Raw genomic sequence first — 17,813 nt, 5'->3', positions numbered from 1 at the left:
GTGGTAGGGCCACGACGCTACTGGACTGGCCAGCTAGTTTCTGTACACCACTTGTTTGATCCGGGTGAAGTGGCTTGGCGTGGCTCGACCCACAGCTAATTATTGGCTTTCCTGCTGCATTTCCTAGTGATGGCTGCATCAGCACCATTCTTCATGCCATTTGATCATATGTATGAGCAAATGTGAAGAAGGTACTTGGGGAGTGGTCCTGCAACTCCCTGTTTTTGTCCTACCACGGAAGATCGCACTAATACCATTCTAAATTAATCTCCAATCAAGCTGCTTCGTTCTGGAAATCCGTCTCTAACGACTACCGTATCGAGCATCATCGTCGAATCCCCGCGTTCTCACCTCCATTACCCCGATACGTCCAGGAGACCACGTATCCCATATCCGATACGTATCGGATACGGATACACCAGGGATACGCGGGGGATATGTATCCATCGCGTATCGGCGTACTAGGCCGCAATGGGCCTTGAAACTCAGGTTTGGATATGTATCTGTTGCCGTATCGGAGAGCAGAGAGAGGAGCGCGCGAGCTCGTGATCCGCCGCGGGAGGGGGATGGAGGAGGGAGGATGGAGGTGCGGGGCACCGGAGCCGAGCCGAGCTCGCCACCCGCCGAGACCGTCGAGGCCGCCGAGCTCGTCGCACGCCGAGGCCGCCCGCCGGGGAGAGAGAGAGCCAGAGAGGGGCTCCGGCCGCCGCCGCCCCGAATCGAGGGAGGAGGAGGGAGCAGGGCCGTCCGCCGCCCCAAATCGAGGGAGGATGAGGGAGTAGGGCCGTCCAGCGCCTCCGCTACACCACGAACCGCGCCTCTGCCCCGCGCCGCGGCCGCCATGGCCGCCGAGGGAGGGAGCAGGGGGGAGGGAGGGGGATCCAGCGCGACGAGGAAGGAGGGCCGCCGCGCCCCCGCCGTTGACCAGATCCGATGGCCTCCCGCCGCACCTGCCGCGCCTGCCGCCGTCTAGCCCGGTGCCGGCGAGGGAGGCCGGAGTAGCGCCACCGCCGGCCTGGGGAGAGTGAAGGGAGGAGAGAGAGAGAGAGTGGAGTGCGACGGGGTGGGGGAGTGGGTGGATAAAAAATGAAGTGTATGATATGTGGGACCCGCAGTTAGTAGTTGATATGCTGGTGCCATATTTCTTATGAAATACCTAGGTACTAACATGAATTGGCTCCATTCTGGAGAAGCCATTATTATTATTGGTGGAGGAAATACTTTGTGGCGCTGTATTATTATTATTTTTATTTTTTAAATAGTAAATATATCCGCGTATCTGGTTTTTTAGAAAATTGCCGTATCCACATATCCGTATCCTTCCGATACCGATACACGTATCCGTATCCGTGCAACTTAGGTTCTCACGTACGAGGCCCCAACTCGGGAAGGCTCCACTCGAGTTCATCCAAACAATTGTAGTCAAGCACTCAAGCCCAACATGGACTCCTACTCCATATAGCCAGCTTCTTTTGCGCTCGATCGATCGAGCGCCAGATCCGACGGCCGGGTGACCAATCGGGCATCTCCTCCGTGGCGTCATACACAGACTCGATCTAGCACCACTGAGACGAAGGCTACGTCGACGGTGACGCGACGCGTATAACAATGGCAACTTGGATTGCGCTCGTCGATCACAACGTCGCGTCTCGAGTAGTCTGCCTCGAGCAACGATCGACGACGGCGGCCATGGCGCCTATATAATGCCGCTCGAGCTCTCCGCATTGCCCCGTACCACACGTAATTAACCAAGTAAGTTACTTACTGGTAGCTCCCGGCACCGATGGCGAGGCACCTCGGCGTTGTTGTCACGAGCGCATTGTTGCTGGCGGCGCTCGTGGTGTCCACGTGCTCACCGGGCGCCGGCGCGGCGCGGCAGCTGGTGGGGACCGGGGCGGAGGCGGCTGTGGCCGTGGCGGCATTGTCGACGACGGGCCGTCTGCAGGCTCAGGGGGAAGCAGCAGTGACGACGGCACCGCTGGGGCAAGGTGACCAGGCTGCTGGGGAAGAAGACGGCAGCGTAGCCGCGTCCGAGAGGCTGAGCCCCGGAGGGCCGGACCCTCAGCATCACTGATCCCTGCATCGGATCCTCCTACTCCTAAGTCTCCTACCTCTGCTAGCTTTGCCGGGAGTCTCGTGATCATGCGGCATTATGGGTACGGTGTTCTTTTTTGCTATAATAAACCGAAGGTCAAGACGCCTTTGGAGTTTTTCTTTTAAGTGTGTTTGTGTGTGTGGATAACAGGAGTTTCTGAACGAATGAGTGGAGATGTTGTTGTGTCTTTTGATGTACTGCCTCAATCTTTTTTTTTTAGTCTGACGGGTGCTCAATCTGAATATCCCTTTTTCATTTATGCTGTGTGCATGAGACCTCTGGTATACATACGTGAATACTTAATTACATGATCAACGTGGTTGGAGCTATCATTATCGTTAGAGATGTCAGTTATGTTTTTCTTTCTGGGCTGCGGATTCCATCCGAATCTCATCTAATCTTATCAGTATTTGGGGACACTTTTTAGTAATTAATTAGAGGCTCCTAATAATGGAGCCTTCACATTAGTTAAAAAAATATAGAAATTCTTACAAAAAATAGAAATGTCTAGTCATCAATTATCTACCTCTACCATTATGAAAAAACTTACGTTAGTCTTCATCTAAATTAGCCAGAATGTGACATTATACAAGATAATTGAAGTACTCCTAAATTTACATCTAAATTACCTAACGTAATTAATATGGATTAAAGGTGTGATGCAACGTGGAAAATATAATATTAATATGGATTAAAATATGTATAAAGTAATTGCTAACTAAAATCTATATCACAGCCAAATAAAGATAAGTTCTATATATATAGCTCAAAGTAATCAAGATAAATATTTAATAAATAAGAGAAACGCCAAGGTTATCAATTTTGATTATTATTATCTACGGGCTGTATTTTTTATGTCTCTTGAAATTATTAATCCATGCAGGAGCACGGGTTGATGAATTGGTTAAAATTAGTCAGGATTTGAACGAACGAAAAGAAAAACGAACTTATGCAGTAATCCCAGAACTCCATATTGCAATCCATATTATTGTCTACTTTAACTAATGTCATAATAAAGTACCCTCAAAGACGTAGCTACTGTCATAAACAACTGATCAAAGACGTCAAGTAGCCGGCCGGGGCACGAACTCGAGGCATAAAAAACTGGCGCAAGAATCTTTTGCTTTTGCTCTGCCTAGCTTGGATCGATAGATCGATGGAATGGAACAGTGGGTCGGTGCCCTCGCGCGTGAGGCCGGCCCGGGAAGCGTTCAAGTATGGGCAAAGCAAGGAATTTGTCGGCCATTTGCCGCCGCCAACTACCGGGAAAACCGCTTGCTGCGACTGCGAACCTCGCACCAGTCGGGCCAAAAGGCGCCCGATCTGGAATCTGGATGCCATCCGATCCCCTCGCCGGCTGATGCCGTGATCATGCAATGGGCACGTACGATCTCGCTGACTCCCTGGCCACTAGGCAACTGGGATCATACGATGTGATGCGCTTCCCAACCGCCTCAACTGCCAATGCAAAAGGTTTTATTTGTTGGTTGATGATGCAGTGTTCCATCATGGGCTCAGTGTATGATGCCGACTTTGCATGCACTTCAGCACTTGGTGGAATGGCAGTTTGAAACGCACTACACTGGTAGCACTTGGGTGGTGACGGGTCCCTTGCTTCCATTCATAAGTTTTAGAGCCTTCGGTTATAGGAAGCTCATTATCCACTGGCTACCGGGTCGACTTTCGGCAGGGTGAAAGGGCCAATGGCACACCGGCATAGCGCCATCTTATGCTTCTTTGAGAACTACTAGTTACGTTCATCTAGCTATATACAGAGAACGGATGCCCTTTCTTGCATTGTGTGTTTAACAAATCTGTCTGTTAATGAGGTTATCAAGTGTACTCTCTTCATTTTAAAATGTAAGTCATTTTATTAGTTTTATTTATTATTATTATAAGTCATTTTTTTCTAATTACGAACAGGTTTATAAAAAAAGAGTATTTTTTTTGCGGGTGAAAAAAAAGAAATACACCAACATTACGTCGTCCAAACAGTTTTGTTAAATCCATGACGTAATAAGTGTTATTAGTGCATTTATTTGTATTAGAGGCGTTAGTACATTTTTATAAATTTGATCAATTGGTGAGATTTGACTTAGCAAAAATTTACAGCAGCCTACATTTTAGAACGAAATGGGTACATGTGGCCACGAAGCTTTTTATTTAATTAACATTTGCTTGGGCTCAAGCTGTACTAACTTCAGCTAACTACTGCATTAGCCCTATGGAACCACATGCCCAATTTCAAGATCCGGACTTAGTACAAATAAAATTCACCTCTTCCTTTGTACTACTTTTTTTGTGTGGGAAATCCTCTATACTACTATGACAGTACGTCAGTACGACACCTGGTTCAGGAGATGCACGTTCCTATGACGATATTAACCAAGCAAATTGACATGAGTAAATTCCCTGTATGCCATTGTAAAATTAAGATGATCCCTTATGTGGCATTGAAAATTAGCTGATCCATTCTATGCCATCATTTTTAATTTTTCATCCCCTCAATGCCATTGCTGTTAACTCTCCCTAACAGATCCGTTAAAGCTTACGGCGAAAAGACCAAAATACCCCTCCGTCACCTTATCCCCCGATGCCAGCAGCTGCGCACGCAAGGGGAGGCCCGTGCAGCCGCGCGTGGAGGGGCCTCGCCGTCAGCAGATCCGCCCCGTCGTGAGCTCCCTGTGGCGCGTGGGGGCCCTTGCAGCCGCGCGTGGAGGGGCGCGTGCACGAGAGGTGCCCACGCGTCCTCGGCGCGCGAGAGGTGCCCACGCGTCCTTGGCTCGCGCCGACTGTGGCGGAGCTGTCCCGCGCCGGCCACGGCGCCGCCTCTCCACCCGGCCTCGGCTCCGCCTCCGCCCCGTCTCGCCGCACGCTCGTCCCCGGCGTGCGCACGGCCCGCACCGGCGGCGGCCGGCCTCTCGCGGACGGCACCGGCCCGCACCGGCGGCGGCCGGCCCCTCCTCTGCTCCCTTCGAGGGCAGGCGGGCGGCGTCCACGCGAGCGCGCGCGGCCGGCGGCAACGAGCACGCGCAGGGGCGGCGAGCGCGCGCGGCCGGCGGCGCCGAGCACGCGCGGCCGGCGGCGCCCGGCGGAGAGCGAGTGCAGGGGCACAGCGAGTGCGCGCGGCGCTCGGACGACGTCCCTCGCCGCTCCCGGAACATCGCGCGGCGCTCCTCGCCCCCTCTCCGGCTCGCGGCCCGGCCTGCCTCGCCTCCCATGGCCAGCGTAGTGGCCTTCGCGGCGGCCTGCCCCGCCTGCGTGGCGCGGCACGACCTGCACGGCGCGTCCGGCGTGGCGGCGGCCGGCCTGCGGCGGAGGGTGGGCGGCGCGTGGCCGCAGCGGCGAGGTGAAGATGTGGCGGCGGCTCCTCCCTCCCCCTCGCCGGATCCAACGCAGCTAGGCGGCGGAGGCCCCTGCTCCCTCCGTCGGCGCGCTCGAGCTCGGCCACCGGCGCCCCTCCTCCCTACGTGGCGCGCTTCCTCTGCGGTGCTCCACCCTCTGCGGCGGCTCGGCTACTTCTTCGTGGCAGCGCCGGTGACGGCTATTTGCGGGGGCCTCCTCGACGGGCCCTGGGCGAGGCCGAGGTCCACGGTGACAGCGGCGTCGGCGGCGCGGTCCGTGGTGCCGAGGCAGAGCAGCAGCTGCCAGGGCCGCGCTCTGGAGGAAGGCAAGGGAGGGAGCACCACGGCGGCCGGCGGCGGTGGCCTCGACGCGGCCCAAGGCGACGACGGAGAGGACTAGCGGCGGCAGCCCACTCTCCTCCTCCTCTGGTGGGTTGCGGCGGGGGTGGGGCGGCCGGCGCAGCGAGCTCTCGGGGCAGCGGCGGCGAGCAGCAACGGCCACGCCATCGGTGGGGCAGCGAGCTCATTGGTCACTTTGGATAAGGTGACGGAGGGGTATTTTGGTCTTTTCGCCATAAGCTTTAACGGATCTGTTAGGGAGAGTTAACAGCAATGGCATTGAGGGGATGGAAAATTAAAAACAATGGTATAGAAGGGATCAGCTAATTTTCAATGGCACATAAGGGATCATCTCAATTTTATAATGGCATACAGGGAATTTACTCAATTGACATTCGACGCACAACTTCAGATAATGCTCCATGTACAGCAAAAGAATGCAGCCTTTTTACACTTTGCATCGAAAGCGGGCCAGGGAAGATGCATCCTTGTAAAACACACACGACTTGCATTTTGGGCTACTTTTAGATGTGGCCTCCTACTCAAGCATGTTTCCTGAATGGACTTTTATTTGGTCGCATCATCCCCCATTACAAAACAGTAAATGCGGATCCACACATATATGTCAAAAATAAACGAAAATGCCGTACATTATCGCTAGTAATCTAATATCTTTTTCAAAATTCTCCATTTGAACACCCCGAAAGTTTCCGCGCACTGGCCACTGCCCAAGGGCGAACCGGCCAATCGGGGAGCGAAACGTGCAACATTGGTAAAAAAAAAATAAAACTTTTGTGGTGTGCTGAGCCAGATGAGACCTGGTCACCAGCTTCTAACCTTGGGCGCCAAACCACCAACCAAAGGAAACTTGGAACCGCAGTAACCTTGGGCAATGCAAGGCCCCTGCCCGGGCCGTGCCTGATCCGCTCAGTTGTTAATCCCGCACATGGCGCACGAGGCGGCCAGCGACGGAGGCACCCCCGAACAAACCCGTCATCGGGAACCGATCGCGTCGCCCCCCGGCGTCCCGTCCCACCCGCACCAAGCCACCAGCTGAACTGACCACTGACCAGCGGCCGAGCACGGGCGCGCGCGGGCACGTTGGTGTCCCTCTCGGTCTCGGTGCACAGTCCACACCCTCCCGGCCACCCCTCCCCTTCGACCCCTATCTATCCACCGCCACCGCTGAATCCCACGCCGGCTCGCGCGTGCAGCGCGGTGGCGCGGCGCGACACCGCCCACCAGATTTCGCCAGATCTCATCTCGCAGCCCCCCGCATGTGGACGGGGCTCCGCCGAGCTCTGAAGCTCGGCGGCTTCGGCCCCGTGCGTCTCGCCCTCCGAGGCCCATCCCACCACGCTCGCTGCCCCCACTTGCTCGGCGCTGCCCAGTGCCCGCATTTTTATTCCTCCCCCGCGCGCCCCCCCTCGAACTCCACAGGGCACAGCACAGCCCCACCACCGCTCTCGCCTCCAGTAGACTAGAGTAGAGAGCCTCTCCACCTCCGCTTTGCTTGCCTTCTCTGTTTCCACTTTTTTTTTCCACCTCTCTTCACACACACTACTACCAGCGGTTTTACATTACCCTGCTGCTTTTTTCCTGCTTAGCTTGCACTCCTCTCCCTCCCTCTCTTTGGGGTTTTTACATTTTTACCATTATAACAGATGACACTCATCAAATTATCACTCTTATAATGGCACATACAACTATACCAGTGGAGGAAAATTTGAGTTACATTTTTACCATATTTGCTGACATGGCACGCCACGCCAGCCCCACGCACTAGCGCCTTGTCAGCAAACTCGGGTGAAATGTCCTCGTTGCCCCTTGATCTGCTCCTCTCTCTCCTTCTCTGACAGCTGGGTACCGTAGCTCAACTCACTTCCATGTGGGCCCCACATGGAAGTTCCGTCTCCTACCTCCAGCACCTGAAGACCGACGACCAATGGCCGCTTGAAGCCTGGGCCGGCGAACTTCGGAGAGCGAGTCCCAACACCGGCATGGTGGAGAGCTGGTCGAACTCGCGAATCGCGATTGGCTCCGGCCATCCCGGCTGCGGCCGTCGCGGATCCCGTGCCCGCAAGCGCGGCGTCGCCCCCAATCCCGACCTGTCTGGTCAACGGCAGCAGCGCGCATGGCGCCCCAGCTCTGTGCCGCCGCGTACTCGTGCATCAGCCGTAGCGCGGGCACCAACGCCGCCCCGTACAGGATCCTGCACGCCTCCAGCACGTCCCGCCGCTGCCGGCATCGCGCCATCGCCGCTGCGGCGTCCCGCGTCGAGGCCCCGCTCGTGGCCGGGCCCGGCACGGATCGCAGCCTACGGAGGCAAGCAAGTCGTCGGTCATGGGTGGCAGCAACAAATACCCCCAGGACAAGGGGTCGCACACCGCGAGGTCCAAGGACAAGCGCCCTGCCCCCTGCCCCCTAATAGTGACAAAGCGCTTGCAGTAGAGGACAAGGCCATCTCGGACATCGCACGGCCACCTGCACCACCTGATGAAGCTCGCCGGCCCGGGCTTCAGGCGGCCATTGGCCCTCGGGCTTCATGCGCCAAAGGTAGGAGACAGAACTTACATGTGCGGTCCACATGAAAGTGAGATGAGCTGCGGGACCCATCCGTCAGAGGGGGAGAGAGGATCAGATCAGGGACAAAGAGGACATAACAGGCGCCTGCGTGTGAGACTAGTGTGGCGTGACACATCAATAAATGTGGTAAAATTGTAACTCAAATCTCTCTCTACTGATATAGTTGTAGGTGCCATTTTAAAAGTGATAATAGTGATAATCTGATAAGTGACATCCATTATAATGTTAAAAATGTAAAAACCCCGCCCATTCCTCCTCCCGCTTCGGGTTCCCATTTCCCAGCTCCCCCTCACCCCCCGGCCCCGCCCCACCACACTGCGCCGGCCCAAAACCCTAGCCCACGCATGGCCTCCCCCGCGCGCCCCGCCGCCGCCTCCGTCTCCGGCGCCTTCGGCCTGCCCCCCGACGCGCGCTGCTCCTTCGACCACCCACGCCGCCGCGAGGTACGCCGCGCTCGCTCCGGCTCCCGCTGCCCGCCTCGCCCGGCGGCCTCGTGATTTCGATTTTTTTTTCCCGGCATCCGAGAGCGAGAGGACGGCTTTGTTGGTTGGTTGCGCAGGACGAGATGGCGGCCCCGGCGTTCGTCGGCGTCTACGCGCAGCCGCTGCTGCAGCAGCAGCAGCAGGACGGCGGCTTCTACCCCAAGGACGCCGTCATGGCGGCCGTCGAGGAGTGCATGCGGAAGCAGGCCGACGCGCTGCTGCACTCGCTTGACGGCATCGGCGGGCGGCTCTCGCAGCTCGAGCTCTACTGCTACAAGCTCGAGAGGTCCATCGGGGAGCTCCGCAGCGACGTCATGGACTACCACAGCGAGAGCACCGCCAACTTCAGGTGCATCGACAAGAACCTCAGACAGGTGCGTGCCTTCTCCGTGCCTTTCGGATCCGGGAACACATGGGTGCACCAATTGGTTCCTGGAGTAGTGATTTATTTCCGTAATGCCGCGGGGTAGTTCAAACTTCAAATGTAACAGTGAGATTTGGAATTCCACTTATGTTTTGTGTACAATGCCTAAAGAGTTACAGTTTGTTTCTTTCCCCGCACGATTGTACAATCCTTGGAGTCAACTCACTGTCCCTGGATGAGATTTACATAGCATCTTTGATAATTAGATCTGCATTTTGGTCGCCAGGTCCACAAATCTGTGCAGATCCTTCAGGACAGGCAAGATTTAGCTGAAACTCCGAAAGAACTGAGCAAACTTCAAATAGCACATGAGGTGCCTTCTCAGAAGAGTGAAGCCACTGGTTTCTCCATGCTCGACCACAGCACACAAGCCCCGAAGCATGAGGTTGCCCTTTTGCCGATTCACCAAGTTAATGGGATGCAATCCCCTGCGGTCCAGGTCCAAAGCAGCAACGGGTTTGTTCTGCAGGACCTGGTGCCGGTCTCTTTGAGCACGCAGCATGACCAGCAGCAGCTGAACCAAGCTCCTGTGTACTATGTGCAAAGCCAGGATCATGCCAAATGCACGGAGGAACCTTTGGTTCAAGTTGTGCAGCCACTTGTCCAGAATCCTGAAGCCAGGGTTGCGGTTGAGCAACCTCAGAAGTCTAGTCATTCAACTGAATTGTACCCTCAACCACAGAATCATAGGCCCCAGATGCCTACCCAGCAGGTTGATTCGCACACATGGCATTCCCAACAGCCCATGGTGCAACAGCAGCAGTACATCATTCAGCAAGTTCCGCGCCAGATTGTTCAACAACAATCGTCGTCTCCTCAGTCTCAGAGTGCTCCTCAAGTCACGCCCTTGTATCCTTCATACTGTTCCCAGAAGCCTGTCAATGCTAACTCTGAGCCAATTTCAAGAAGTGTGGCTGGACAGCCTCCATACTCTTCGCTGCAGCAGAAGCATCATGAAGTCGCCCATTCGTTTTATGGCCAAGGAAACACGATTTTGCTTCCAGTGGCTGATCATAATATCCAGCAGCAGCAGCCACCTCTGCAGGCACACAGCCAGGGCCTCTGTCCGCAACCAAGCCACCCCAGTCACTGTAGTGTTGCATCTTATGCTGTTCAAGGAAATGGGCAGACCTATAGCTCCGCATACAAGAACCCTTCTAACTGCCCTGCAACTTTGGTTGCTGTTCTGCCTCAACCTCCAGCTACTGCTCCTACGGCGTTTCATCACTTGGGACAGCAGGTTGTGCACAATCATCCATTTGGAAATATGGTTGAAACAGCCAGTGTGGTAGGGTACCCACGGGACCAAATTGAGATACTCCCGGTGGTGACGGCAGCCCAATCTGCCATGGTTGATAAGCTTAATGCTGGCAGCAATGTAACATCCCCACGTGAATGGTCAGCATAATGGATAATGGGCAATCATACATTTCACTGCTTCCACAACTTACTACCGTACATATTGCAGTTGGAAGCTCATCAGGTCTACGATACGAGTATTTCATCTGGCTCCTTTTTTTTCATCAGCCAGCAGATTGAGCCGAATCCTTCTGTCTTTTTTTGAGCTGAAGGTCAATCTGAAATAAGAAACCTAGGTTAGCTGAGTGTTGATTTTCGGCATATGTCCTAACTTTTAATGGACATATCTCCTTGTAACCGGTGCTGAATTTTATGCCTTTCTTATATGAATATGAATATATAACGGGTTTACATCAGCTTGTCAGATGGTAGCTTTTAACGTTCATTTTTAACAACTGCTTCTTTCTCACAGAATCAGTCACTGTTGATCTAGTTTGTTTTGTGCATGGAACGAAGACACAGCTGTGGTCCGGAAGTTTAAATTGACTTCGTTTCATCTTCGTTGCTTAGCATGCTCCAAGTTATTCATTGAGCAACAGTTAAAGCTTACTGCAGAATGCAAGTGCTACAGTTGGTCACGAGTAATAATGGACACTTTCATTTAGAATGAAAACAGAACATCACTTGCACAATAAACACAGAACGAAACAGATGTATTCATCTTATCGTCTAGAGGGCAGATTGTACTAAATGATGTTCTTTAGCACAAATTACTCGTACAATTCAATTATTTTGGTCATCATTCCACAATCAAGGCATCTCAATATTTCGTACCATTCAATTATTTTGGTCATCAGTCCACAATCAAGGCATCTCAATATTTGAATATAAATTTTTACTAACGGAACTTCCATTCCAAATTGTATGTTGTTTTGGCAAATCTAAATATGATTTTTACTTGTGTATCTAGACATAGTATATATCTAGATGCATAGATAATTTGGAGCGGAGGGAGTATCACCGAATGATGCAACAGATACCATTACCACAAAATTGCTGCATCTTCAAATTATATAAGTATATAACTAATCTTAGCTTGATATCCGTTACATAAAGGATAGAGGTTAAATAGATTGACAAACAAACAATACAGTGGGGCTTCAAATGATCATCGGTAGCCTATCTTCGCCAGGTGTACAATAATGTAACCACAATGCTCTTCTCAGGCTGGAGCCTGTCAATTCTATTAGCAACCACCATAAAAGTTACCACCTACTAACATGCGTGTATTGTGGGAGTGTATTTGTAAATCTGTCGTACTCCCTTGGCCCCTTCCTCCGTTTGCTGCTTCCTGCTTCCCGCTTGGACGCTCTATCCTCTTTGAACCCATTTGCAGAACTACTACTGCCTGAGCAATCAGCTTTCGACTTCTTTCGCGATTTCTGTTTTGATTTGGAGGACTTCCGTTTTTTAGATGGGGAAGAGCTAGTGTCCTCAGATGTGGATTGGCTATTCCTGGGCAATGGTTCATCATCATCTATCACATGCCAATTGTAGACTACATCATTCTCACTGTCAAACTGCCGGGTAACCGGTTCCCAGGGTTCCGTTAACATGTCAGGCAACTTATCTTCATCGTTCCAGCCTTTTCGGTCAAGGAGAACCGAATCAGGTCTGACAATGGTACCCAGAATGCTCCTCTTAGGCCCCAAGTTTGTAATCAAGTTTGCATCAGTTAACACGGAGTATGCCTTCGAAAATGCTGACTTCACCTAAAGCATGATTAAAGATTTTATTCATCAGAAGTCCAGTACGCAAAGTTTTCTTATGTCAAAAGATTCCAGAGAAATAGTACCATAGGTAAAATGCAAATACCTAGTCAGTTAATATATAATGCAAATTAGGGGGAGATGACTTGGTGTAAGCAACCTGGATGGTAACAAGAGAAGGGAATAAAGCACCCTATTACCCTGTGGGTATATGGACCTGGATTGCTGTGAGTTATTTGTACACTGCCTAGCAGTTTCTTAAAGAAGCTTCACTTCAAAGTTCAAACTGATGAAGTGATGATAAGTAGCATATTCGTTCCAACATTAAAAGAAATAGTAGGTTTCCAGTTCTTTTTTTTTTTTTTGAAAGGAGTAGGTTTCCAGTTCTAGTCAGGAACTGATGCTATCAGCTAGAGACCAAACTAAACCATCCATACATGGCCATTCCTGATTCTTGAATGGATAGTACCATGAAAATGTCATTCCATAGCATATTCCCATGATGAACCAGCAAAGAAACCAAACACATTTAAGATAAGAGCATTTTATCAATAGTTATTAATAAGAAAGTGTAAGAGTAAATGAATTAAATCATCGAAACGAATTCCAGCTATCGTATCCATGGAATGACAAAATGGGAGACAGAAGAACGGGTCCACCTTGATAGAAATAGAACAATTACCTTGAAGTAGTTAAACGAATTCTTTCCAATATCATTATCTGGTGCCTGGACATCACAATTTGAATATGTAAATTTGCAACTGAAGATGCTCAAGTTATTTAATCTAGGTGAAGAATGGACATTGGACAGAGATCCTACCATGGGATCCTGAATAGCTAAAAGATGGGGCCGCTGAAGATTCATAAAGCTACAAAAGCATATTTGAAATAGGATCAGTGAATAGAAGAGATGGACCAGTAAAACAAATGGAACTTAGGTGTGAACAATAGGGTTAGAACTTAGAGACTAATTTTCAACCTACCACCTGACCAAAAAAATCAATTATTAATAAAATTTGCATAAGAAACTACCAATCTACAAAAAAACAATAAACCATTTTTAAACAGTTACCGAAAAAATGATATATGTTGTTCCTTAAATACTGCTAGTTTGGAAATATAGGGAAACATGGAACGCAAATACAGATGAACAAGACTATCGAACAATGATCCAATCACAGTCACAGCAGTTAGTAGATTTATCCATCCGGCATAAAACCATCTAGCAAAATCACTGGCTTACTCTTTATCACTTTTTAAAAAGAAGGTATTTGCAGAGTTGCAAGATATTCCAACATCATAATGGTTCAACTTGCGTCCATAAAAATCAAAAAACTTGACCTGCAGAAAAAGGGAGCAAATAATAAGTGGTGTACTTCCATATCTTCATCACAAAGTGAAGCGCCATGCTTCTCCAATGGAGTAGAAAGGGCATTAAAAGTAGGACACTGCAGTGAAGCGCCATGTTTCTCCAATGGAGTAGAAAAGACATTAAAAGTAGGACACTGCAAAGCTCAGTGTACGCAGTGGGCCAATATGAAAGTATTACGAGCAAAAAATATCAATTGTCCATAAAGAAGAAACGTATTACTTACCAAAAGAATTCCCAAATTGTTCTCCTTGGGCTGACGATACCCCAGAATATCTTTCCCACCCCACATCAACTAAAAGAGAATAAATACTTGGTGTAAATAATATATCTGAAAGCATGAATCCTCAGGTTGCAGATTTCAAGTAAATAAACAATGACACTACCAGAAAGTATGATGCAGTTGAGATAATTGTGTTAAAAAGGCTTACATCTGATTCGTTTAATACATTAGGGGCAGTTTTGAGAGCATAACTATATTATAAAAAAACACCTTATTGCGCTTTCAGTTGTTTTTTAAGGATTTCTTTGCAACTTTCAAATATAGACAGATCAGGTCAGTAATTTTATTTCACCTGTAGATGTGTGATCAGCATTGTGAGAAGGGCATATGACCCAATTCCACCTGAATAGACCTACCAAAAAGAGTACAGTGGTCACTAGAAAATCTGAGTCGACCCAACAATTCTATATAACAACCTTTTATAATTAAGAAAATGAGCAACTAGTCACCATTTTTAGTTGAATGTTACCTCATTAAGCTCTCTTTGATGCAGAAAAACCTTCAGAATCATACATAAAGGTCTTAAAGCAGGTAACTTCTTCACAGCATCCTACAGTACAAAATGAAAGAGATTGGTTAAAAGAATCAGGTGAACCAAACTGCATATAATCATCTGCCATAGGTTAGCTTCAACAGAGTACGTGCTGTGTTCCATAATGGACTAGTTAGTTGTTTCATCTGAACAGGTACCTTGATGAAGTCTGCTGCTTGTGGCCCGCCATCAATATCAAAGCTGGAACAGAAAAGCGTATGTATTACACAAAGAGGCAGTCTGGCAAAAAAGAAAATAAAAATAAAAATGCAAGGACTATTGGTTTGACTAAATGAGAAAACAAAACTGAACCTGATATCAAAAGCTATTCCACTCTTTGTTTCCACAAACTTCACAATTGGCACACGTGCTTTTGCTATTACCTGTGATACAAGAAAAGCATTGGCATATCAACAAAATAAGCAACTTAGTATCCAACTAGTTGGCAAAAGTGGAAAGCACAGAAAAGAATGGCGATAGCTTCCAAAAATGGAGTTTGGTAGCTAAAAAATTAAACCGTGATCATTTCGGCTGCTCATTGCAACTGAATAAAAATTGTCTTGTTCCTTCATCGGTGAGAAAATAGCATTTTATCCTCCAGAAAATCTTGTAATATGCAGTTCACAAACCAGAAAAGGAACTTGCAGGGATGCTAACTTAACAGATTAAAGCAGGGTGAAAGCTGGGACCTGTATCTTTCTAGCAACACCTTTCTGAGACAATGCTTTAGCAAGACCATATAGGCCAAGTTGAGGAGTCTTAACTCCGGAATCAAATATTACAACCTGCAGCAATAAACCAATGTGAACAGATAAATGCGTAAGCATCTCGTAAAAAAGAAGATATATGAAAATATGTTTCCAGGTGAAAGATGGAAGTGCAAGCTTATAAAAAGCCATAGCTGACATACCCAGAAACTTCCTTTGTCAAGAAAGAAAGTATCTCACGCTTGATATCAAATTAGCTAGTGCAATTAAGAGGTGAAATATGTCCATGAAAACATGGCATGTCCATCTAACCTAGGTCTAATATTCCTAGTGCTAACAGCCACATATCTCACTCTTTAGACTCTCTCTCAGGCAATTATGTTGCATTTCTGCAAATGGGATAACAGAAGGCATACTTTGTTCTGCTAATATGTATTACTCCTCTCTCGTTATTTTTCCATTATCTCATATCTATTCTTCTTTATGATCAGGTACCAAATGCTCTCTATTGCTTTTATATCCGATAATCAATAGTTAGAGCTATAACCTATAAGGGCCTTGCCTTTTGTACAAAACAGAATTAGAAGACATGTCATGAAAGCAAATCTTCAGCTCTTTACCGTAGTAGGATAGAGAAGAAGAATTTTGTTCTAACAAAGGAAGCACTATGCTCCAGCAACTAATACAGAACAGGGGAAGGCAAGTGATTTGCCAAGGTAGAAATCTAGATAAGAGGAGAAAATGAAAAATGCTTACATCAATATCACTTGTTGGTAGATAGAGCCCTGTTCTGAAAGATCCAAAGACTTCCACCTGCCATGCAAAACTGGGAATGACCAAATAGTTCAAAGCTATCTGCTAACAAGCACAAGAGAATTCACTTGCCTTGCACTGAGGCCATATATGTTTGACAACATCGGAGACAGCTCGCACAGCAGCTGTCCGTGAAGATTGCTCTTCAGTAGAAGGTGAGATAAAATCGCAGAAGTCGAGAATCTCTGCAGAAAATAGTTAATATTTATAAGCAATGCATCAGTTAAATTCTCAATTTCGAAACAATGAATATAGCTACGAGGTTTTACTGATCTCAAGTCATATTTAGTGCAAGTCCTAGAAGTAAATTTGATTTGAAGGCCTGGATCAAGTTCTAACAGAAATTTTGATTTGCAGGCCTGGATCAACTCTATAACATAGCTTCACTACTTTTTCCATAAGACTGATCCTTGAGATGGTATATAACAAAATTTCTACTTACTCCACTTAAACCACAAAAGTCACTATTCAACATCACAATTTCTCTCAATACTTTGTCCATCTTTAATACAAGAATGCCACTACAGAGATTATCTTTAATCATCATTTAGAATCAATAACTTCTAAGGATGTCATTACACCTAGTCATCAACCGCACAGAATACATCATGAAGGTTGTAGACAGACCAGACATGTATATTACCACAATTCCCAAGCACCTATTCTGTTATTCAGTACACTCAATGCATCACATATGCAGATTATCTCTGATCATGTCATTCAATCAATAACTACAGTAAGCCACAACTCATTTTGACATAGCGAGCCACAAAATTCAAATTATCTCAAAATCAAAAGTACACCAATAAGGAAAACACCACTGGCAAAGCTGAAACTGAGATCCATAGCCAAACCCTGCTACACATTCTAAACTAGGCTTTCAAAATTTACTCTATAAGCTCATCAAAGCAATTAAGTAGCTTCGCAGGAAGCAACAGAAATCCACTACCCAGAGCAGTAAAAAAAAATCCTCACCCTTGTGTAGCTGCAGCATGGGGCTCCTGAACCGCCTCCCTCCCCGGAACCACGCGCGCTCCGACCCCTGCGCTGGCTGCTCCTCCGCAGCGCGGGAGCTCGAGGGCGTCGCCGCCGCGGCCGCGGACGCCGGGGCCTGCGGAGAGGCCCGCTCGGCCTCGACGGAGGCAGAGGCGGAGACGTCAAGCGAGAAGAAGTCCGCCGCGGGAATGTCCACGAGAGCATCCCCAGCCGCCGTTATCTCGTTGCGGAAGACGGCGTAGGTCGCGGTAGCATCATCCCCGTCCTGCCCCGCGGCGGCGGGGGCCGGCCGGGGCTCGGCTCCGTCGTCGAGGGCCTCCTCCGGCGAGAAGGCCAGGGTCAGCCCCGGGAGAGCGTCGTAGACGTAGGTCGTAGTGGCGGCGTCCGCTTCGGACTCCATGGCGGCTGGGGCTGCCGTGGCGGGCGCTTCTGTCGGCGGCGCGGGGGAGGAGGGGGCGGCTCGTTTGCCCTTCTTCCGCTTCCGGGGAGTAGGCGGCCGAGGCCCCGCGTTCTTCGCTTCGCAAGCCATGGATTGGGCTTCAGATGATGCGGGCTGGTCGGAGGGGAGAAGACGGGCCGGGTAAGCTTGCTGCAAAGGGTTTTGGCGGTCGTAGGTCTGCAAGATTTATCTACGGCCCAGCAAACGTGCCGAGAGCGGACTTCTTCAGTTTCCCTTTATATATCTCCTAGTACTCGGTAGTACTCCACTACTCCCTCCGTTCCAAATTATAAGTCATTTTAAAAAGGTAATGACTTACTTACAGCCGGCCGTACG

General features: G+C 49.3%; 2 protein-coding genes across 2 annotated transcripts; one reads left to right on the top strand and one right to left on the bottom strand.

Moving 5' to 3' along the window:
• Positions 1-8,653: 8,653 nt before the first annotated feature.
• Positions 8,654-10,989, top strand: LOC120707577 (PAX-interacting protein 1-like). The gene is made up of 3 exons (XM_039992495.1): positions 8,654-8,807; positions 8,924-9,220; positions 9,497-10,989. Exons 1-3 carry the CDS (start codon positions 8,709-8,711, stop codon positions 10,676-10,678), a joined length of 1,578 nt encoding a protein of 525 aa, XP_039848429.1. The 5' UTR covers positions 8,654-8,708; the 3' UTR covers positions 10,679-10,989.
• Positions 10,990-11,611: 622 nt separating this feature from the next.
• Positions 11,612-17,582, bottom strand: LOC120707576 (terminal nucleotidyltransferase 4B-like). Its single transcript, XM_039992494.1, has 13 exons — positions 17,018-17,582; positions 16,115-16,227; positions 15,986-16,042; positions 15,212-15,307; positions 14,835-14,905; positions 14,681-14,723; positions 14,460-14,540; positions 14,283-14,342; positions 13,934-14,002; positions 13,582-13,679; positions 13,159-13,207; positions 13,021-13,065; positions 11,612-12,341 (listed from the first exon to the last, which is right to left on the bottom strand). Exons 1-13 carry the CDS (start codon positions 17,565-17,567, stop codon positions 11,835-11,837), a joined length of 1,839 nt encoding a protein of 612 aa, XP_039848428.1. The 5' UTR covers positions 17,568-17,582; the 3' UTR covers positions 11,612-11,834.
• Positions 17,583-17,813: the final 231 nt, after the last annotated feature.

Source organism: Panicum virgatum, chromosome 5K (genome assembly GCF_016808335.1).
Source record: "Panicum virgatum strain AP13 chromosome 5K, P.virgatum_v5, whole genome shotgun sequence".
Taxonomy (NCBI): domain Eukaryota; kingdom Viridiplantae; phylum Streptophyta; class Magnoliopsida; order Poales; family Poaceae; genus Panicum; species Panicum virgatum.
This window is presented reverse-complemented; position numbering and strand designations above follow the sequence as displayed.